Source organism: Podarcis muralis, chromosome Z (genome assembly GCF_964188315.1).
Source record: "Podarcis muralis chromosome Z, rPodMur119.hap1.1, whole genome shotgun sequence".
In the NCBI taxonomy this organism is placed as follows: Eukaryota; Metazoa; Chordata; class Lepidosauria; order Squamata; family Lacertidae; genus Podarcis; species Podarcis muralis.
This window is the reverse complement of record NC_135673.1, coordinates 42,608,168-42,633,103: the sequence shown is the minus strand read 5'-3', so window position 1 is coordinate 42,633,103 and position 24,936 is coordinate 42,608,168. Positions and strand designations below refer to the sequence as shown.

General features: G+C 42.2%; 1 protein-coding gene across 7 annotated transcripts in view; it reads left to right on the top strand.

Moving 5' to 3' along the window:
- The window catches only part of AFF2 (ALF transcription elongation factor 2), a 398,976-nt gene that overhangs the window by 295,181 nt on the left and 78,859 nt on the right, over positions 1-24,936 (top strand). For all 7 annotated transcript variants that reach the window (XM_077922546.1, XM_028714336.2, XM_028714334.2 and 4 more), the window contains one exon: positions 23,561-23,598. In XM_077922546.1, coding sequence (XP_077778672.1) covers positions 23,561-23,598 — 38 coding nt within the window. The remainder of the gene's footprint in view (positions 1-23,560; positions 23,599-24,936) is intronic.

The window sequence follows — 24,936 nt, the reverse complement described above, 5'->3', positions numbered from 1 at the left end:
TTAAACCTCTTCCAAAGTCACAATAAATAAGAGCAGCTCAGTGTCTGGATTCTTTGAAGCAGTCTTGTCTAGTCCCAATTAGCTTTGAGTTATCCAAGTGAATTGCAGCAGAAACTAGTATTTTAAAGAGCCGCAGTTTACTAATCTTCTCCAGCCCATTCTTTGTTCTGCATTCTGCCCAAGAAATAGTCCTCTTAACCTTTGAAACGTGTGTCCTTAATCTAAAACACATTGCCAGAGTGTTGTGTGTTTTGGACCCAAGTAACTTTGATACCATTCACTTAAAAAAAAAAAAACATTTTCTGCATTTAAGTATTTTCTTGGCAGAACAAATTGCTGAAGTGGATTTTTATCTTTTCAGCCTCACACTCCCCCCTCCCTTCTCCCTTAAACAATTAAATTTTACACATGTGGATCTCAGATAACCCTAAACTCCATTGCCACCTCCTACTTAATCCTTGTTCCTGATTTGGCTGTCATATTTCAGTTATTGTTTCTCTCTTGGCTGTGTTTGTATTAGATAATTGCATGCAAAATGAATTACTTGATCACTCCAACGCTTGTCAGGCCTTAGGTTGAGCCTCCCCTTCCTTCAATAGATAATGGAAGCATGGAACATTTCTTTCCAACTGTCTGTCTCGCTGGTGTTGTTTTAAAACCCTGATTAAAAACTGGCTAATTTGGAAGATATAGTTGTGCTGTTTTAAAGAGATATGGCATCTGAATCTTAATAGCAGGATCGGTTGTTTTTTTTCCAGCGATCTTCACCTCCCTGCACCCATTATTACCCAGATCCTGAAAAGTTTGCTTACCTCCCACAATACCTCCTCCCCACGTTTCTATTTAGTTATCAGCAGAAAAGCTGAGGAATCATTCTTCAGTAATGGCATCAATACTGAACACACATACCGGGGGCAAGGTCATCCTGTCAAAGGCATGGGCTAGGGGAATCAGAAGGATTAGGATGAAACCAGCTACAAATAACTTTGATTGAGTATTTTAATGTAAACAGTTTGCCTTCCTTTGAGTTTCACTGACATCTTAGGCAGCACAATGTTTCCAGAAGCAATTAAGAACTGATTTTTACAGTGTATTAAAAGACCAATATGGATGGTTTTCACCACCTCTTTAATAAGGGTGTGTTGAAGCTTCACTAGTGTTACTTGGAGGAAAGACCCACTGAAACCAACAGGGCTTACTCATAAGCAAGTGTACTTAGGACCATATTCTCAACTGAGTGTGTGGGGTGGGTGGGAGTTTCTTATCACTTTATACTGAGGTGACAGAGGCAAGAGGCATTTCCAAACTGTCTCTGTTTTTTGATGGGAATTAATCACATACCAGCAAATTCAGGTTGTTCAGTTCTTAAAGTTGCTTTGGAGCTGTGCACAACAAATTGACTCCACCCCCACTCCCCAATACTGGATCCCCCCCCCCCCAATAAGGAAAGTAACAGGGAAATATGCTGGAAAGAGCAGGATGGCATGTGCTTGACACAATGTCATCTCACCTCCCCACCAACAAAGCAGAATGAATGCTCAATAGACAAGCCACCTGGAAACCAGCCAAGAAACCTGAAGTTTAGCAGATCAGAAAGAAACGTAGACCTTCAGCATATCTACATTTCGTCTCCTAGTGATTCCTTATAATGGCTCGTAAACATGTAATTGTTTTTTACACTCCCACAACCCAGCAGATGAACTCTGCAATGGAGCATTGCATTGACAATGGCAGCAGCAAGGCCTCACGTCTCCACTCCACCCCTCCTCTTTCTCTTTCTTTCTCCACGATGTCGCTGCTGTTATCCTTTGCTTTTGCCCTTTCCTCACTGGAGAGTTATTCATTGATTGAGAGAGGGATAGAGATTAGGGTCTGCTGCAGATTCCCCAAGGACCACAATAAAGAAGACCTTCATCATAAAGGAGAATCTAAGGGCAACAGCTGCAAGGAAAGGGAGGCCAGGAACAGCCTTTGCTGAAACGTCTTTCAGCGTGGCAAAAGGAATTTTAACCCATAGGGGGGCTCTCTTCAACGCAATAATAATGGGAAGACAAACCAGACCTAGTTAGAGCAAGCAAGAGATAGAGATTCTCCCCCTGGGATGTCACCCTTGTATTTGTAGAGACTTGTTGAAGCCTGTGCAGCTTATCTGCTACTTATCTGGAAGTGTTTGGCGTTAAGCCGACAGACGATTTCTAACATGGACGCCACCCTCACATTGGGATTCTGAAAGGGAGTGGGGGGGAGTCATTGCAAAGAAAAGATCTCTAAATGTCAATCTTTGAAAGCTGAACCAGAGATACAAATGGGGACTTGGGACAGCTTAAAGCGGTGCTGCTAATTACCACACACGCCTTGGGAACCTTACCTGGAAATGAAACAGCATGTGCAAAGGCAAAACATCCCAATTAATCTTCAGGCGGCATTGCCTTAACTTCTTAAACTAGACACCAACATATTTTCTCAGAGGAGCAATATTGTGGGCAGATGAGAGATGCAATAGTTAAGGGGCATGTGTGCTCCATTGCATGCAGAAATCCCCAGGGTCAGTATCTTGTTAGTGGATCTCATGCAGTAGAAGTGAGAAAGACATTTGCTTGAGGCCGCAGGGTATATCTGACAGCCCAGGGTAGACAAGTCTTAGGCTAGACAGCTCACTATCGGCCCACCAAGCCCAGGACTAGTCTACTTAGACCCATACTATATATTATGGGCTAACAGTCCTGGACTAAATGGACCAACAATCCATATTCTGGGAATCTATATTCATGTATTATTAGGATAGGCTATGTGGCACCCTCCAGATGGTGTTGGGCACCAAATCCCATAAGATTTCCAGTGGGAGGGCTGGGTTAGATGTTTAGCCCAGCTGAATATTGGTGGTTTTGGAGTGGCCCTGTCTTGTATTTTCATATAATGTCCCTGGCTAGGACACTATGTCATTCATCCTATAGCTTCCATGGCTACTTCAAAGTATGCATTAGCTGGCTGGATGTGCCGCTTGGATTTCTAGACTTAAAAAAGAAAGTGACATGGGGCACCTAACAAAGAGCAGTAAATGCTATTTACACACACACCACTCCTGAAAGTCAAATGACTTTCTCTGTCACCAGCACTAAATGACACCCAGTTTCCCCCATACACACTTGCATTCAGAAGAAGGGACTGAGGGAGATGGAGGCAAACCTTTGCCCAGCCTTGGTTCCAGCCAGCCATGCCCTTTCCATTCCATTCCTCTCCATCACTGTTCTCCATTCCTGCCCATTCCACAGTCAGTCGGGATCCTGCAGCCACTAAGCATATTCCATCTTCATTTGGTTGTTATGGTTCCTTCTCTTTTAGTTCTTTTCTCAAAAGTATTTTTGTACTTCCAACTGCCTTAAGGTTCCCTCAAGTCAGCTGATAATTCCCACTTGCATGTAGATGTTTTCATTTTGGCTACTTAAGGAACCCCTCTTGGAGAATGAGTTTCCAGTTAGCATATAGCTAAAAAGTCCAGGGTGCCAGAGCTCTACATCTGAAGCTAAGACTTCCGAGCCACACCCCCTATTTAGCCTATTGGACAAGGTAAAATTCACATTTGTTGCTACACCCACCTCTACTTCTGACCCCACCTACCACAAAGAATAGAAGGATGTGTCAATTTTGGTTCTCTCTCTCATTTTTCCAATCTTAAATTGAGTTATCCACATTTTGCAGCAATTTGCAATATATATAGAAGAAGAAGAAGAGTTTGGATTTGATATCCCGCCTTTCACTCCCTTTAAGGAGTCTCAAAGTGGCTAACATTCTCCTTTCCCTTCCTCCCCCACAACAAACACTCTGTGAGGTGAGTGGGGCTGAAAGACTTCAGAGAAGTGTGACTGGCCCAAGGTCACCCAGCAGCTGCATGTGGAGGAGCGGAGACACGAACCTGGTACCCCAGATTACGAGACTACCGCTCTTAACCACTATACCACACTGGCTCTCATATATATACTTATATATATATATATATATATATATATATATATATATATATATGCTTTCGTAGATTTTCACGGGTACAGGAATGCAGGTTTTGGTGTCCTCGGGTGTCTTCCCGTGTAAAAGTTGGGGTGTCTAGGCGACGTTTCGACGAGGTCTCACTCGTCATCTTCAGGCTGGTGCTTTCGGCTTCTTGTTACTGGAACAGAGCAGGATCTCAGTGTTTGAGTATTTATAGGAACTCAAACACTGAGATCCTGCTCTGTTCCAGTAACAAGAAGCCGAAAGCACCAGCCTGAAGATGACGAGTGAGACCTCGTCGAAACGTCGCCTAGACACCCCAACTTTTACACGGGAAGACACCCGAGGACACCAAAACCTGCATATATATATATATATATATATATATATATATATACTTATATATATAAGTATATATAAGTATATATATATATATACTTATATATACTTATATATATAAGTATATATATATACTTATATATGTATATTTAAGTATATATATGCGAGCCAGTGTGGTATAGTGGTTAAGAGCGGTAGTATATATAAGTATATATAAGTATATACATATACTTATATATATAAGTATATATATATACTTATATATACTTATATATAAAAGTGTATATATATACTTATATATGTATATTTAAGTATATATATGAGAGCCAGTGTGGTATAGTGGTTAAGAGCGGTAGTATATATAAGTGTGTGTGTGTATATATATATATATATATATATATATATATATATATATACACTTTTATATATAAAAGTATATATAAGTGTGTGTATATATATATATATATATATATATATATATATATATATGCAGGTTTTGGTGTCCTCGGGTGTCTTCCCGTGTAAAAGTTGGGGTGTCTAGGCGACGTTTCGACGAGGTCTCACTCGTCATCTTCAGGCTGGTGCTTTCGGCTTCTTGTTACTGGAACAGAGCAGGATCTCAGTGTTTGAGTTCCTATAAATACTGTTGAGGAGGTGTGGTGTATAGCCTCCAATGTTCTGGGCAGAGAGGAAGTTCCCAGGCTAGTGTGTCTTTTCTTCTTTTGTTCCTTAATTAATTGAGGGATATCTTGAGTGATTTCTTGAGTGATATCCTGAGTACCACTTAGGTGGGTCATTAGGTGTGGATTAGTTGCTAAAGCCTTTGTGTCTTGACCTCTTGAACTTTGTGAAGAGTTTTTCTGAGAAGATGGCTGTACTGCACTTAGTTGTGCTCTGGCTTGGCTTCGTGTATAGGGGCGAGCTGTGGTTTTGTGGCCTGTGCCCGCCAGATCTGTGTAGGGATTGCAGGGGGGTGCAGCATCCGGAGGTGCCACCATGGTTAGGCTACTGGATGGTATCTGTAATTCATCTGTGGAGAGGGTCTGGGTTTGGGTCTGGTGTGGTTGATTGGTGATGGCGTTCTGTGTGCCTCTGGATCTGGTGTCAGTTTTTGTGGGGAGGGCTAATTTCCAGATGTCTGGCAAGCGGGATGTGTCGTCACGCTTGTTCATGTTGTGAGGGTGTTTCTCTATCTCGATGGCTTCCATGATTATTCTCTTGTGGTGATGTTCCATGTTAAAGAGCAATTTGGAATCTGCAAAATTAATTTCGTGTCCTGTTTCTTTCATGTGTTGGAAAAGAGAGGAAGTTTTTTCTTCTTTTTTGACGGCATTCTTGTGTTCTGCGATACGTGCATTTGTTCGTCTGTTTGTTTGTCCAATGTACGTGGCTGGGCAGACTTTGCAGGGTATTTCATAGACCCCTTGGTTTTCCAACTGGATTTTATCCTTGGGGTTTCTGAGGATATTGGCTATTTTTTGGTTGGTGCAAAAGGCTGTTTTGATATTGTGTTTATGGAGGATTTTGCTAATTTTATCTGTAGTGCCCTTGATATAAGGAAGGAGGGCCATGCCATTGTTTTCTTCTGTGTCTTGGTTTTTGGGGGGTGTTTCTTTTTGGATTAGCTTCGTAACCCTGTTTTGCTGGTATCCATTGGCAATTAACACATTTGAGAGATTCTGTAACTCAGTTGTCAAGTGGTCTTTGTCAGCCAGGCGTTTGGTTCTGGAGATGAGAGTCTTGGCTACGGAGTTTATTTGTGCAGGGTGGTGGTGTGATTGTGCATGTAAGTAGCGGTTGGTGTGTGTACCCGTGAAAATCTGTACCCGTGAAAATCTACGAAAGCAAATATCTCACCTCTACGGGGAGGAAACCTTCCAGCTGACAAGAACCTACGAGAAACTAGAAATCCGAAGAGCCACCATCTTATGTGATCTCTTGTTCCTACGCAACTGCCGAGACAACAACTTAATTCCCACATGCTTCCAACTTAAATTCCACTCTAAAACCCCAGCTACCGAAAGGATCCTGAAACGAACTGAACTATCCCTAATCAGAAACGAACTACACAGGAAAAGATACCTACTAAACCAAACCAACAAAGATCTGCTCACTCTTCACCTCAAACTCTGTAACAAAATCCACCCTGCACTCTGGGACAAATGCAAACAACTTGCCGTCTGGAGAGCTGAAACGGAGACCTCACATAAGACAGACACACACACCAACAAACTCCACAAACTAGAGAAACGCCAGAAACCCAGCCACCCTCCACAACAACCCATGAAACAAACAGTACATAACATATCAGACAGGATCCTCACCTCAACTGAAACCAAAGTACTCTCCAAAGGTTTCAACTTTGCAGTCGCCCCGAGACGCATCCCCACGGAAAACATCATATGCGGAGTCGAAGCTAGCCTAACCAAAATCAACCCAGATGAAGCCAATAAAATCAGACTGGAAGTCACCAACATCCTCTGCTCCAGCAAACCACCCAGAAGCAATTTACACAAAGAAGAACAGAAAGCACTCACCAACCTGAGGAAAGACAACAACATAATCATTCTCCCAGCAGACAAAGGTAATGCCACTGTTGTGATGAACACATCGGACTACCAAGCAAAACTATCAAATCTACTCCAAGACCCTACCTACCAACCTATAAAAACAGATCCCACCACCTATCTAGAAAAAACCACCAAATCCAAAATAAAAGCCTCTCCTATCAGTGAAGAAATCCAGCTAAGAATCATCCCCAGAGAAAAATCATCCAGATGCCCCAAACTCTACGGCCTCCCCAAGATACACAAAGAAGGAACACCACTCAGACCAATAGTCAGCTCCATAGGCTCACCTCTACAAAATCTCGCTAAATTTCTCGCCAAGCAACTTCAGCCCTATGCAGAATCCATCTCTTCACACGTTCCAAACTCCTTCCAGTTCATAGAAACAATAAAGAAGCAAAACCTACATCCCAATGACCTACTTGTGAGCTTCGATGTTGTATCTCTCTTCACACAAGTGCCCATTAATGAAGCCTTGACAGCCATTCAAAACAAATACAATCCCCCCGAATACATCTTGGACCTGACCAAGCACTGCCTAACCAACACGTACTTCATCCACAATGGACAAAGATACAAACAGATAGAAGGAGCACCTATGGGATCACCCCTCTCACCGGTCATCGCAAACCTGTACATGGAACACTTTGAAACCAATGCTTTAGACAAGTCAGAACACAAACCCAAACTTTGGCTCAGATATGTTGACGACACCTTTGTAATTTGGCCACACGGGAAAGAAAAACTGGATAGCTTCCTCACACATCTCAACAGCCTACACCCCAAAATACAATTCACTATGGAAATAGAAGCCAACAACCAACTTCCCTTCCTTGACGTCCTAATCTACAAAAAACCTGATGGCTCCCTAGGACACACTATCTACCGGAAAAAAACACACACCAACCGCTACTTACATGCACAATCACACCACCACCCTGCACAAATAAACTCCGTAGCCAAGACTCTCATCTCCAGAACCAAACGCCTGGCTGACAAAGACCACTTGACAACTGAGTTACAGAATCTCTCAAATGTGTTAATTGCCAATGGATACCAGCAAAACAGGGTTACGAAGCTAATCCAAAAAGAAACACCCCCCAAAAACCAAGACACAGAAGAAAACAATGGCATGGCCCTCCTTCCTTATATCAAGGGCACTACAGATAAAATTAGCAAAATCCTCCATAAACACAATATCAAAACAGCCTTTTGCACCAACCAAAAAATAGCCAATATCCTCAGAAACCCCAAGGATAAAATCCAGTTGGAAAACCAAGGGGTCTATGAAATACCCTGCAAAGTCTGCCCAGCCACGTACATTGGACAAACAAACAGACGAACAAATGCACGTATCGCAGAACACAAGAATGCCGTCAAAAAAGAAGAAAAAACTTCCTCTCTTTTCCAACACATGAAAGAAACAGGACACGAAATTAATTTTGCAGATTCCAAATTGCTCTTTAACATGGAACATCACCACAAGAGAATAATCATGGAAGCCATCGAGATAGAGAAACACCCTCACAACATGAACAAGCGTGACGACACATCCCGCTTGCCAGACATCTGGAAATTAGCCCTCCCCACAAAAACTGACACCAGATCCAGAGGCACACAGAACGCCATCACCAATCAACCACACCAGACCCAAACCCAGACCCTCTCCACAGATGAATTACAGATACCATCCAGTAGCCTAACCATGGTGGCACCTCCGGATGCTGCACCCCCCTGCAATCCCTACACAGATCTGGCGGGCACAGGCCACAAAACCACAGCTCGCCCCTATACACGAAGCCAAGCCAGAGCACAACTAAGTGCAGTACAGCCATCTTCTCAGAAAAACTCTTCACAAAGTTCAAGAGGTCAAGACACAAAGGCTTTAGCAACTAATCCACACCTAATGACCCACCTAAGTGGTACTCAGGATATCACTCAAGAAATCACTCAAGATATCCCTCAATTAATTAAGGAACAAAAGAAGAAAAGACACACTAGCCTGGGAACTTCCTCTCTGCCCAGAACATTGGAGGCTATACACCACACCTCCTCAACAGTATTTATAGGAACTCAAACACTGAGATCCTGCTCTGTTCCAGTAACAAGAAGCCGAAAGCACCAGCCTGAAGATGACGAGTGAGACCTCGTCGAAACGTCGCCTAGACACCCCAACTTTTACACGGGAAGACACCCGAGGACACCAAAACCTGCATTCCTGTACCCGTGAAAATCTACGAAAGCATATATATATATATATATATATATATATATACACATATATATACTTATATATAAAAGTATATATATATATATATACTTATATATACTTTTATATATAAGTATATATATATATATATATATGTATGTATATTTAAGTATATATATGAGAGCCAGTGTGGTATAGTGGTTAAGAGCAGTAGTATATATAAGTATATATAAGTATATATATATATATACTTAGATATATAATATAAGTATATATATATATATATATACTTATATATATATATATATGTATGTATGTGTGTGTATATATACACTTATATATACTTATATATACATATATATACTCTCATATATATATATATATATATATATATATATATACTTGTGAAAATTCACCAGCATTTTAGTGTGACTTTTTCCTAAGTATATGCAGCTTTGTCTAATATGCATATTTTTGCAAGCAATTTCCCCTAATACAATGTATTTTTGTGCATTGTTTTCACTAATATATTTATTTTTATGCACATCCCTAAGCATTTTTGTAGCTATTATTTGGTTGGAGAACTGCATCGCAAAATTCGGATGAGTGTGGATTTTGAAGGATAACTTTGTTTCAGTTCACATGCTGTCTTGAAGTGAGCAGATTGGATAGATTTGTCTTTAAAAGCAAACTGAATCAATTTCTTCCTCTGTTCCTACTTACCACTGACATGTAAATCCCAGAAGTAAATTTGGCTCCTGGACTGAAAAAAGTTCCAAATCCCTATTATATAGAATATGAACCTTCATAGGCAGTCTGACTACAGAATGCTTCAGACAAATAAAGAGAGTAGACCTTTTCTGGAGCAACTGAGAGGCATCTTACTTGACAGAATGCTGGTATAGATGGGCCCTGGTCGGATCCAATCCAGCAGTCCTTAACAACCTTATAATTAACAGCAAGATGAGTGTTAAATTAATCAGGTATCAGCTTCTCAGCTAGAGATGTGTATATTTTCTCTGGAAAACACATGTCCTAAATAACGATTTTTCTGTATGGAAAATGCAGGCATGGGGAGAATGTTGAATATATGAGACACAGGAGACGAGAGCCATTGTTACAAATGCAGTCTTTTGATAAACAGCCTTTACATCACCCTGAGGGAAAGGCTGACCTAAACCGCGACACTCAGACTCCCAGATGCAAAGTTGCCAGCTTCTTGTCACAGGAGATTAGGGTAAGGGCTGATATTTTCCTCTGGAGACAATGCACTGAGCTGGGGGCACCATCTTGCAGGAACAACTCTCAGTCACTCCACTGTACCAGGTTCCCTGAATGCCAAAGGGCATGAGAGCCATTTTCTCATTGCTTTGACTGCAAAGGGCCTTCCAGAATTCCCATAAAGTCAGCTCAGCTGGGTCACTGAAACTATCCTCAAGATCCAATTTTTTTTAAAAAAAAAAAACATTGTCCAGTAGCACCTTAGAGACCAACTAAGTTTGTTCTGGGCATAAGCTTTTGTGTGCATGCACACTTCTTCGGTTACTGTGTCAGACCAACACGGCTACCTACCTGACTCAAGAACCAATGTAACAGTGAAAAAACTGTTGGGACTTGGCACACAGAGACCTGGGTTCAGATTCTACTCATCTGTGATTCTGTTCATCCATCTGTTGGCCTAACATAAATCACAAGATTTATTGTGAGGATCAAGTGAAATAATGCCCCTGTATATGCCACCTTGACCTTCATTGTGGAAGGGCAGGATACAATCATGATGGCAATCATCAGTCTTGAACTGCCCTTTATAAATATAGTTTTATGGGAAAGAAGGATTGGCTGGTTGGAATGGTATAGCTAGGACACTTAGACTGCATTCGGGCAGCACATTCTTCCATTTTCCATATATTCCCTTGCCTGTTATTTATTTGCATTTAATGATATCTCTCACTCGGAATAAAACCATTTCTGGAATCCTAGGAAAACCTAGTGGAAGTTTAGTGCTCATTTCTGTGTGAATTGCTTTCGGAGGGCAGGGGGGAAATCAACCTGGTCAGACTCGAAAATCATGGGATGAAATTCAGGGCTGCATTGTGGCATACAGTTCTCTCCCACCATTTTCATGGGTAAATCATGTGGGAACAGAAGGACGCAGTTGCCACCCCATGCCCACTAGTTTGAATGTAATTTAGTATGACATGGTGTGTGTGTGTTTTTTAAGAGTTCCATGATGCAGGAAGTATTGCAGTGTAAGAAGAATGCTAGAAACTGGGACACAAATACTATCATTTTATATAGATACAGAAAGCTTTTCTTCTTAATGTTTAAACACATATGCAACAACAAAAACTCCAACTGCTTTAATAACTATGATGCTACCCAAAATATAGCCATATTATATAACCAATCAAAGAAAAGGAAGAATCCAATGCAATAAAGGAAAAACAGAACAGTATCAGAAATCAAACCAGTCAAAAGATTTAATATGCTGTAGGATAGTGTCAATTATCCATGTTGTTCATATTCATAACAAAACAGTGTCATTCTGCTGTTTTAAGCTTTTAATTTAAAGCAATCTGTCACACCATTTTATACTATGTCATAAATGTTGCCCCTTCCAATCCCTTCCAGAATGTGGCGGTCACCAACCTTGGCCACCACCTGTAAATATTCAATTAATGATTTAAAGCGAACATTCAAGTTTTCACCATGAAATAAATTTAACCTGGCTAGCTCACTTGTCTTTTGTAGGTGTTTGCCAGTAAGTTCACAGATCTCCATAAAGACAGGATAAAAGATGGAGAGAGATTATCGTATTTCCAGCACTTGTCATAGTCAGTCTCTCAGCCTAAGCTACCTCATAGAATAACAGGGGAGCAGAAGAACTGCATATGTTGCTTTGAACTACTTGCTGACAAACTGGACAAAATAATAGTTACACACACACACACACACACACACACACACACACACACACACACTTATATATATGTAAAGGTAAAGGTACCCCTGCCTGTACGGGCCAGTCTTGACAGACTAGGGTTGTGCGCCCATCTCACTTAAGAGGCTGGGGGCCAGCGCTGTCCGGAGACACTTCCGGGTCATGTGGCCAGCGTGACGAAGCTGCTCTGGCGAGCCAGCACCAGCACAGCACACGGAAACGCCGTTTACCTTCCCGCTATAAAGCGGTACCTATTTATCTACTTGCACTTAAGGGTGCTTTCGAACTGCTAGGTTGGCAGGCGCTGGGACCGAACGACGGGAGCGCACCCCGCCGCGGGGATTCGAACCACCGACCTTGCAATCGGCAAGTCCTAGGCGCTGAGGTTTTACCCACAGCGCCACCCGCATCCCATATATATATATATATATATATATATATATATATATATTCCAGGAAGCACATGCTATGTTACAAAATGACTGCAGCATTGCAGCAAATCCTACCCTGCCATACTGATGATACATGTGACATTTCAGTCACATGGCACATTCTAGGGGATATAGCCGTGAGTATAAAAATCATAAGGAAATTACAAAGTGAAGTGGTGAAATTGTCCGCCTCAATCTGCTCTCAATTTTCCAATTACCTTTAATTATCTTAATGTACATTTTCAGACTCAAAATTAGCGGCAGCCGCATGATGTAACCCTATTAATGTCCTAAGGGTCCACTTTAGGCTCTTTCAATTCCATTTCTGTCCTTCACAGTATGATCTCCCCTCTCAGACCTTGTTCTTCCTGAGGCTGTGAAACCATGACTGAGCTGTGCCACTTCAGGCTACAGAAAGTCTCTGCCATCACGGAATAAGCCTCTGTTCCAAAACAATTAACAGCACATGGGAAATTAGATGCCCCATGGTGAAGGGATTTGGCGTAAGTCTTCTCCCTGTCATACCAGGGCTGCAGATATTTATTTAGATATTTATAGGCTGTGTTTTCATAATATTACAGCAAGGCCGTGTATAACATTCAAAATTGCAGTAAGATCAATAAGAACATCAATAAATACTGGTCAGGAAAAAGGAAATTGTGCTTCAAAAGCCTGTCTGAATAACACCGTTTTCAGGATTCTGTCTGATTTCTTCCCAGCTGTACTGGCAAGGAGTTCCTCAGGGCAGGGCCCACCACAGAGGCAGGGCTCAATCCCCAGCAAAGGCCATCCGAAACTCAGAGATGTGGGGAAACACCAGAAGTTCCCCATCAGAGGAGATCTCAATGATCAAAGTAAAGCAGAAGGTATCAGTTGTTTAGTGCTCCTGAGGTGTTTAAGGCTTTGTGCATTAACACAAGAACCTTGAATGTGGCCCAGTATCAAACTGGGAGGCAGGCAGACATGAAGGAAGCAAGGAGTCAGCATGATTGGGCAACGCTATTTTTCTAGGAAAAAGAGATGTTGGGACTCACCATGAACGCCTCCCTTGTTTGCTTATAATGGCAATGGTGCCCACCGGAGAGGTGCCGGAACTGAATTCCAGTTACTGGGTTGGTACAATGATGGCACAGGGGCAGGGTAGGGTGATAACAAACTTGGGGCTGGCTTCATGCTGGTTCTGTTGGTTCACTCATTGCTGGTGCACCACTGCCTGTTCCTGCTTTCCACCATCTTGGTACCAGCACAGTAAATGGCAGTAACTCTACTGTTGGAAGGACAATGGCATGGCACTGCCCAAACTGACCAGATTCTAGTGAGAGAGAGAGAGAGAGAGAGAGAGAGAGAGAGAGAAATTTACCCCTGGATTGTAATGAAACTTCAAAGGGATTACAAAAAGAATGAAATAATAAAATTACCAGTAAAAAAGAAGAGTTCAAAACAGCTATTAAAAACTAAATAAATCTTCAATGTTAAAAAAAAAAAAGATTAGAATGCATGTCATTGTTGTACATACCTGGAATGGCTTGCTTAAACAAAAATGTTTTTAGCAGGTACCAAAAAGAGTACAGTGAAACAGCTTGCGTGATAAGAGACTAGTAGTGGTAGATAGATATAACCCCCACCTGCTTCTTAAGGTGGTGCTGCCCAGATAGAGCTATATGGCTTCAGTGACAACTGGGCCTTTGAGTACTTGGGAGTGTTTAGAAACCCCCTTCCTGCTTCATTTAAATAAAAACAGAAGCACAGAAATCATTATTAATTGTCTGGGGGGTGGAACCCTTGCTAAGCCTACATTTATGTAGGTTGAACAAATATCCCAACTGAGAGAAAGAGCGAGCAAGGTATCTGAAATCCTTTAAATTAATAATCAAAAGTTCACATCACGTCTCAGACAAATCAAACTTAGCCAGGAAGATGAGAAGCAGAAATTATTAACTCTGTAGTCAAGCTGATGGAGGTTCAGTGAGATCATTTTGTTCAAAGATTAAAGGTGATGAGTGCTAAAGTAATTGAGGAGGATGACTATGACAATATTAGACTAGAACCATTAAAGTCAGTAATGATCAAAAGTTAATTATCAAAGCAGAGAGAACTACTCAATGCAGACAATTTGTGTCAATAGCTAGCTATCCCAAGAAAGAGAACTGGGTGAGAGAAGGGACTAATTTGGAGACAGTCTTTTCTTATAATGACGTTACAGCAAAGATGCATATTTCAAAGGATGTTGGCTACAAAAAGAGAGATTAAGAAAATAATGCATTTTTCCCCTGATCAAAGAATAATAATTATCTCTAATTGGGCAAACCTGCTGCATACAACATGTTTTCATACAATGTATTTTTGCATTCAAATGCAGCGTGTACTCAATGAAGCATCAATGAATGGTGCTTTGATTTCAGTATTCCTCATAGTGGCCAGATTTTCTATTTGTTTCTTTATTAGTGGGGAGTCCCAGCACTGCCTAAGTACTTTCAGAAACCAAAAAAATATTGTAATTTTAAAGTGGACAGTGTAGTTTTGGAGCTTGGAATAGGTTTAACAATGATATTGATATGTTGTCACCAAACTTGACACAAGGGTTCCCGTAGTGTCGGTGAGGGTCAACATTGATGTTTTCATGCTGGACTCCATTTTAAATCAAGCTGGTAGACTAAACTGTTACTTTGGCATGACTTCTCCCAGTTTTTGGCGTGAAAGATCTAAACCCACAAATTACACCATCCATTTAAAAATCACAAAATTTGAGAGTTTCTTTAATTAATTAAAAAAAAGCATGGCCAGCTCCAGGCACTCCTCTACTATATATTTTAGGAAATTGCTTGTCTATTTCTTCTCTATGCATTTAGACAACTCTTGAAATAAAATCACCAAGCAATTTTTCTTGTTGTTATTTTGTTATTTGAATTTCTGGGCAGTGCTGGGCACTTCCCATTAGCTGTTACTATTTTAAACTTGTGTGCTGCCTTGTCACACAAAAAAAAATGCATCTTTGCAATGTGCAGAAAATAAAAATGCAGCAAAACAATAGTGACAATTTTATTCCAAAATGTAATATCAGCATTTCCAGAAAGCTTTCAATAAGCCCCAAATCAGCAACAAAGTCCTGTGCAACCTTAAAGACTTTAAAAATCTGTTATGATATAATAAGCATTTGTGTGCTAGAGTCCATGATATCCATATCTGCATTTTTAATAGCAGTGTTTTAATAAACAATCCTGTAACATTTCATTTCAATGAACATGACATCAGCATTTCAATAAACCATAAAATGCCAGACCCTATAAAGGAGCAGCAGAAATAATGAAATCTATCCTCCTAACAATAAGAAACTGCTTAGCAAAACTGAAGAGAATAGACACAAAAAGGGAAAGGGAAATCTTTTGGACCCTAACAGAGACTCCAAAAACCCTTATTAAGGCAATATATTTATTAAGCTAACCAATAGATTAAACCAGAGTTGGGCAGAGTTGTAGCTCAGTGACAGAATATCTGCTTTTCACAATTCCCAGCATCTCCAGGGCTGGGAAGGATACCTTATACGTGAAATGCTGGAGAGTTTCTACCAGTAAGTGTAGGCAGCATGATCCAGATGGACCCTAACAGTGTGACTCAGTAGGAGGCAACTTCCTATGTTCCTATCACAAAATATGGGGTACACTTTTGATCACGCTGGGCGATAATCAAAACTGGGGTGTATGTGTATGCATGGCCTTAAACATCAGCACATTTTCCCCCCTTCCCATCTCAAAATGGCTCCCATTTGCCAACTAGCCTTGTCTTAGCTTCCCTCTGGTAGTGCTCACTTCCTTCATTCCGCCTATCTGTGGCCACATTGCCTACACCTGCTGCCTCTTTTATATCATCCCTTTGGTTTTTGTTTGGGATAAGCAATCATGTCAGAGCCAGCCCTACCATTAGGCAGAGATGGCTACCTCAGGTAGTAGATGCTGTGCAGGCAGAAAGCAACAATAGTAGCCCCTCTGCATGTGCCTAAGGCTTCCAGTCTGCTGGAGAACAGAGCTGTGCCACCCTCAGATGCAGCGGAGGATACCATCCCCTTGCCAATGTTGATTCAGCCAACTTTTTCACGTACGGTAGGGAAGGTCCTTCACTTCAGACTGCAAAATGTCTTGGGCCGACCCTATATGCAGACATTTTGGCAGAGGGAAAGGGACTTGTCAACTGGCTGCTGGCATTGGGATCAGAGGTGCTTACCCTTGGTGGACACACCTTGAGGCCACAAGATTCCACAAACTCAAATGATTGCTTTCTCGTTCTTGAACCTTTTCTGGCTCCTCAGAAAAGTCTACGACACTATTTTTAGTGTCAGCTTTGCTGTGTTCATCAAAATAAACTGCATGGTGCACACTCGTCTTACCAGTTTGTAAGTCCAAAATTCTTTATCCCTTGCCTCCAGAGGTGTACCCCACAAGGATACCTGCTTGTGCCCTGGAGTCAAGCTTGTGTCTATGTTCTTTGGGGACATGGTAGTAACATAGACTTCCAAACACACATATGTGTGACAGGTTGGGAATTCTCCCATGCCAAAGTTTGAAAGGTGTGCGTTTAGCTCCCTTGGTTCTGGAGATACGCTACTGTGTTTGCTGCATCTGCCCACAGCTTCTGTGGCAGGGATGCATTCTTTAACATGCATCTTGCCATCTCCATGATGGAACTAAACTTTCTCTCAGCTATGGAGTTCTGTTGTGGTGTGTAGGGAATGGACTTGTTGCATGGGGTAGTTATAAACAGAACTGTGTAGCATTATCTTCCACAGAAGCAGAGTATGTTGCAGCTACAGAAGCATGCTGAGAGGTTGCCTGGCTGGATCAACTCATTAAGGACTTTGGGTTGGTGAGCAAGGTACCTGTTAAGCTGCTAGAGGACAATCAGAGTTGCATGAAGCAATTTCTGAGTGAGAAGTTCCACACAAGAATGAAATACATTGGCGTAAAGTACCACTACATTGTGGGACGCGGGTGGTGCTGTGGGTAAAACCTCAGCGCCTAGGACTTGCCGATTGCATGGTCGGCGGTTCAAATCCCCGCGGCGGGGTGCGCTCCCATCATTCGGTCCCAGCGCCTGCCAACCTAGCAGTTCGAAAGCACCCCCGGGTGCAAGTAGATAAATAGGGACCGCTTACTAGCAGGAAGGTAAACAGCGTTCCGTGTGCTGCGCTGGCTCACCAGATGCAGCTTGTCACGCTGGCCACGTGACCCGGAAGTGTCTGCGGACAGCGCTGGCTCCCGGCCTATAGAGTGAGATGAGCGCACAACCCTAGGGCCTGGCAAGACTGGCCCATACGGGCAGGGGTACCTTTACCTTTACCTTACCACTACATTTGCGAAATGATTCTAAGTGGACTTGTGGAATTCTCTTATTGCAACACCAGAGAGATGACTGCTCCCAAGGGGGATTGTTTAACAACTCTGCTAAGTTATAGAACTTGCTGGTGCAAGTTAGGAAGGATATAATAAAATAATATATCCCCTCCTGCCTCCCTAAACATCCCCACACCCATCACTACTGTCAACTTCCTGATAGCTTTTTCCCATCTCCACTGAGAAAGCAGTTGACGAGAAGAGGGACATTGAGAAGCCCACAGACATATGGCACATTATATAGGTAGAAAATTCAGAAGCAGCAGATTATGCCATCGAAATGTGTGTGTGTGTGTGTGTGTGTGTGTGTGTGTATGTGTGTGTATATATATATATATATATATATATATATATATATATATATATATGCAGGTTTTGGTGTCCTCGGGTATCTTCCCGTGTAAAAGTTGGGGTGTCTAGGCGACGTTTCGACGAGGTCTCACTCGTCATCTTCAGGCTGGTGCTTTCGGCTTCTTGTTACTGGAACAGAGCAGGATCTCAGTGTTTGAGTTCCTATAAATACTGTTGAGGAGGTGTGGCCTCCTATGTTCTGAGCAGAGAGGAAGTTCCCAGGCTAGTGTGCCTTTTCTTCTTTTGTTCCTTAATTGCTTGAGGGATATCTTGAGTGATTTCTTGAGTGATATCCTGAGTACCACTTAGGTGGGTCATTAGGTGTGGATTAGTTGTTAAAGCCTTTGTGTCTTGACCTCTTGAACTTTGTGAAGAGTTTTTCTGAGAAGATGGGTGTACTACATTTAGTTGTGCTCTGGCTTGGCTTCGTGTATAGGGGCGAGCTGTGGTTTTGTGGCCTGTGCCAGCCAGATCTGTGTAGGGATTGCAGGGGGGTGCGGCATCCGGAGGTGCCACCATGGTTTGGCTACTGGATGGTGTCTGTAATTTATCTGTGGAGAGGGTCTGGGTTTGGGTCTGGTGTGGTTGATTGGTGATGGCGTTCTGTGTGCCTCTGGATCTGGTGTCAGTTTTTGTGGGGAGGGCTAATTTCCAGATGTCTGGCAAGCGGGATGTGTCGTCACGCTTGTTCATGTTGTGAGGGTGTTTCTCTATCTCGATGGCTTCCATGATTATTCTCTTGTGGTGATGTTCCATGTTAGAGAGCAATTTGGAATCTGCAAAATTAATTTCGTGTCCTGTTTCTTTCATGTGTTGGAAGAGAGAGGAAGTTTTTTCTTCTTTTTTGACGGCATTCTTGTGTTCTGCGATACGTGCATTTATTCGTCTGTTTGTTTGTCCAATGTACGTGGCTGGGCAGACTTTGCAGGGTATTTCATAGACCCCTTGGTTTTCCAACTGGATTTTATCCTTGGGGTTTCTGAGGATATTGGCTATTTTTTGGTTGGCGCAAAAGGCTGTTTTGATATTGTGTTTATGGAGGATTTTGCTAATTTTATCTGTAGTGCCCTTGATATAAGGGTTACGAAGCTAATCCAAAAAGAAACACCCCCCAAAAACCAAGACACAGAAGAAAACAATGGCATGGCCCTCCTTCCTTATATCAAGGGCACTACAGATAAAATTAGCAAAATCCTCCATAAACACAATATCAAAACAGCCTTTTGCGCCAACCAAAAAATAGCCAATATCCTCAGAAACCCCAAGGATAAAATCCAGTTGGAAAACCAAGGGGTCTATGAAATACCCTGCAAAGTCTGCCCAGCCACGTACATTGGACAAACAAACAGACGAATAAATGCACGTATCGCAGAACACAAGAATGCCGTCAAAAAAGAAGAAAAAACTTCCTCTCTCTTCCAACACATGAAAGAAACAGGACACGAAATTAAATTTGCAGATTCCAAATTGCTCTCTAACATGGAACATCACCACAAGAGAATAATCATGGAAGCCATCGAGATAGAGAAACACCCTCACAACATGAACAAGCGTGACGACACATCCCGCTTGCCAGACATCTGGAAATTAGCCCTCCCCACAAAAACTGACACCAGATCCAGAGGCACACAGAACGCCATCACCAATCAACCACACCAGACCCAAACCCAGACCCTCTCCACAGATAAATTACAGACACCATCCAGTAGCCAAACCATGGTGGCACCTCCGGATGCTGCACCCCCCTGCAATCCCTACACAGATCTGGCTGGCACAGGCCACAAAACCACAGCTCGCCCCTATACACGAAGCCAAGCCAGAGCACAACTAAATGTAGTACACCCATCTTCTCAGAAAAACTCTTCACAAAGTTCAAGAGGTCAAGACACAAAGGCTTTAACAACTAATCCACACCTAATGACCCACCTAAGTGGTACTCAGGATATCACTCAAGAAATCACTCAAGATATCCCTCAAGCAATTAAGGAACAAAAGAAGAAAAGGCACACTAGCCTGGGAACTTCCTCTCTGCTCAGAACATAGGAGGCCACACCTCCTCAACAGTATTTATAGGAACTCAAACACTGAGATCCTGCTCTGTTCCAGTAACAAGAAGCCGAAAGCACCAGCCTGAAGATGACGAGTGAGACCTCGTCGAAACGTCGCCTAGACACCCCAACTTTTACACGGGAAGATACCCGAGGACACCAAAACCTGCATTCCTGTACCCGTGAAAATCTACGAAAGCATATATATATATATATATATATATATATATATATATATATATCACACACACATATGAACGACATTACCTCTAAAATCTCCAACAGCTTAAACAGCTTGATAGACTCTAGCCATTCTGCCATCCGTGCCCCCAGCTGTGTTGCTTAGCAACATTTTAATTCAAGAAGAATGGATGGAGATGAAATCCCTGCGGAGAGGGAAACAGAAATAAGAGGGCCGTTGACAGATGATCTGAGTTGTTTCTTCTAATATACTGTGAAGATCACCAGCTCTTTTCATGAATGATAAATGGACTGTATACAGATCAATGGATTCAGCAATAAACTGGAACCAGCCTCTGAATCTGAGGCGGTGCAGGCCAAGAGGCCTGGATAGTTACTCATTTAGAAGATTTGGAGTGTGTTTTCTTAAAGGTTTCACAGGAGGAAATTGATCTGAACATTTGGTCATCCCATCTTGCCTTTTTCTGTTGATGGCTAATAAAAAATAGCTTTGGAGAAAGAATCTATTCTGCCATGATAGATATAATTCTTCTGATCTCATTGTTTAAGACTGACAGTAGCTAAGATGAAGTTAATTTCTCAGTTGCTGCAATAATTCTAAACAAATTTACTTCCTGGTTTGTTAGATCTGTGCCAATTTGTGATGACCATAAAATCTAAATTTTAAAAAGCATAAAAAACTTAGAGTGCAATTCTATGCATTTCTATTTGAAAGTGAGTCCCACTGGCTTTCAGTTAGTTCCCCCCCCACACACACACACATATAGTGTTGTTGGCTAATAATATGTAACTTCAGACTATTAAACTGTGTGTCTGTTTATCTGAATTTCTAGAGTATTGATGACTGGAATTCAAAAACATTTAATCAGGAGGGAGAGGGTGATTAAGTCATTCTGTTCACAGTCAAACTCATACAAGCACAAGTCCACAATCCCGTTCTCTCATGCAGGCATGAAATCCATCACAGCAATGTCTTGCGTATCCACACATTCACAAGCCATTGGCCAAAGGTGAATGGAGATGTGGACACCATTTTGACCCAGATTAAAAAAGTTTTATTCATTTTATGCCCTTGCCCATTATGTTTAGATTCTTGATACAAAATAAGAACATAAGAATGGCCAATGACCCGTCCACTACCGTGCTTTCACAGGGGCCACCCAAATGCCCAGAGGAAACTCTCACACAGGACCTTAGCACAAGAATATTTTTCCCCTCCTGTGGTTTCCAGCAACTAGCATTCAGAAGCACTGCTGCCTCCACAGCTGCAGGCAGAGCATACCTATTATGGCTAGTACCCACCGATAGTCTTATCCTCCATTAACTTGTTCAATCATCTTTTAAAGCCATCCAGGTTGGTGGCCTCCAGTGGGAACGAGCTCCCCTAGGCTGACTATTTGTTGTGCAAATTTTAGCCATGTAAAGGAACTCAAGGAGAAGCTGTGGATTTGGGGTGATTTAAAAACAAGCAACCTAGACAGCATCTTAAAAAGTAGAGACATCACCTTGCCAACAAAGGTCTGTATAGTAAAGGCTATGGTTTTCCCAGTAGTGATGTATGGAAGTGAGAGCTGGACCATAAAGAAGGCTGATTGCTGAAGAATTGATGCTTTTGAATTATGGTGCTGGAGGAGACTCTTGAGAGTCCCATGGACTGCAAGAAGATCAAACCTCTCCATTCTGAAAGAAATCAGCTCTGAGTGCTCACTGGAAGGACAGATCGTGAAGCTGAGGCTCCAATACTTTGGCCACCTCATGAGAAGAGAAGACTCCCTGGAAAAGACCCTGATGTTGGGAAAGATGGAGGGCACAAGGAGAAGGGGACGACAGAGGACGAGATGGTTGGATAGTGTCTTCGAAGCTACCAGCATGAGTTTGACCAAACTGCGGGAGGCAGTGGAAGACAGAAGTGCCTGGCATGCTCTAGTCCATGGGGTCACGAAGAGTCGGACATGACTAAACAACTAAACAACAACAACAGAAACAAGCAAACCCCTAATTGCCATGGTATCAATCAAGCCCCTTGAAGCATAGCTGTCAACTTTTCGCTTTTCTTGCGAGGAATCCTATTTGGAGTAAAGGGAAACGTTGATAGCTGTGCCTTGAAGTGCCTTGGTTTTGACTTTTTCCCTCACTCTACAGAATTTAACACCCCTTTGTCCTTTGCATTCAAGTCTGCCCCTTCTCAGCAGGACAGCAAAGTCACATTCCTGGGGGTTTTGAGCCCACCTCACCTCATTATATTTGACATAATGCCTAAACATATTCTCAGGCCTAGGCACAAAGGAATCTACATGTCTGCACATGGTTTAGCCATTTCAACAAATGTGTTAAGGTGTTGGCAGCTGCTGCACATGCATGCAACTTTCTGAACCGTATGTCAGTTTGACCCATTTTCAGATAACAGAGCTCCAGAAGTTCAGCACTATGTGCACTTTGCCCCAGCTTCTGGTTAAAATGTGTGCATTGCTTGACTGGCAGACACAGATTAGCCAGGATCTTGAGAGAGACTCAATTCACAAGTAATCCAAGCTTGTGTGGGAGATGCTTCTGGTGAGCACCGCACTCTATGGTCCTGCATTCATTACCATGGTCACAGGAGCAAAGGTGATTACAGACGTCTCTGTTACCCAGCTAGCGCCATTCCTCCCAGTGGGGTGCAAATAGCATTGGAAAGGGCTCCACAATCCACTCTGTCCTTGTGGCCACATTAAGGTTACACCACAGAAGCTGCTCCTCAGTGGTGACTGCACATGTAATAGATGCCACTGTGAGATCCCCAGCATTCACGCCATCGCTTTACCATCTGTCTCTCTGAGGTTCTGTGGTGTTGCAATTTTTCTACCAGTCTTCAGCACCACTAACCCATTAAAAGCGATAGTTTCTCTTGTTGTGCTTCCTGCTTAATTATGGAGGCTTCCAGTACAATATTGTGCATATTCATTTGCAGTTCTCAGAAATATGCTGGTGTGTGTGTGTGTGTGTGTGTGTGTGTGTGTGTGTGTGTGTGTTAAGAAAATATCTTGGGTTTACCTCTGTCTTTCTAAAAGGCTGCTCTTGCTAAAATTAACTAACGGCTCTTTCACTTTCCTATTTTTATAGACTGCAGAGAAGACAAAGCCTCGAAACATTCCTGTAAAGTAAGTTATTTTTTATATCCCTTTGAGAGAAAAAAATCAGGTTTAATGAACTTCAAGCAAAAAAAAAAAAAAAAGGAAACCCCACACCTGGGCAATAAAAACATAGTGACTCAGGTTACTCTGTAGTCATAGCCTTTTCTCTTTTTTTTAAGTCCCTGATCAACAAGGACAGGTTTTACATTTTCCATGGCTCACTAATGGCTACAGGCTCCAAGTTGTCCCTGGTTTACATAAATTAATATGTGTCATCTATGAATAGCTGCTAAATGATATTATAATCACATTCAGTGCAGAGATCTCCTAGCCTTGAGGGGGAGTGTGCCCACGCTAAAAAGATTATGATTTTTAATTGCAATCTCTGGGAAGGTCTGACAGAGGGGAAATAACACAGAGTATGTAGGACACATGGGAATAACATTTTGCACCTATGTTCCTGGGCCCTTCCTAGCCTGTTGCTTATACATATGGAAAACGCTCCCATTGTGCATGAAAAGAGCTACAAGATGAGATAAGCAGTCTGCCAGACATTGGCTTCAAAGGCATCTCAGATTGTATTTACTCCATTGCTTTGGAGGGCTCATAGTTTAATGTTGCTGATAATGATGTAGAGCCCACAAAGTCTGGGTAAGTTTATGCAAGCCCGACAGCAAGATCCTTTTCCCAGAGGATTTGCAGGAGCCAAACTACACCTTACTTCAGTTCATAGCAGTGTTTCTGCTGTGGTTTTTAAATAGCACCTGCAGAGAGGTCTGACAAGAGCCATGGTGTGCAGGGAAAGGCAATGAGCAATTTCTCCACATATCACTGTCCTGATAAAAAAATTACCACTACCACCCCACACCTTCAACATACTGTCAGCCACAGAAGGGAAGGTGCTTTGAGCATCATCTACTCCCAAACTGTACCTAGAAGTGTCTTAAGGAGTGGGTGGTGCACAATAGTCATGGTTTCTGTGGGGTTTGGATCATGTGAATGGACCCAGCAGAAGTGTGAGACTTAAGGTGGTGCGGTAGGGAGTAAGATTCAGGTGGACGGCCAACCAGCCAGACTAGATCTCCCCAACTCCATGTATTATTTATGCTCTGTTGCCTTTCTATTTGAAATATTTTCTGAATGCATCCTTGGGTTTTGCTTCAATTAGTTCCCATGGGAGCAAATTAGGCATATTAATTACATTCTGCTTGGTATTTTTGATATGTTTTATTAGTTTACCCACCTGTGCAAAGTTACTATTTTCCCATTAAAGCTGCAGTTCTCACAGTGCAATGTAAGCCTCTTTAATGAGGCTCTTTCTACCAGGGGGTCTAAATGCCTCTCTCTCCTAGCCTGGCTTACACA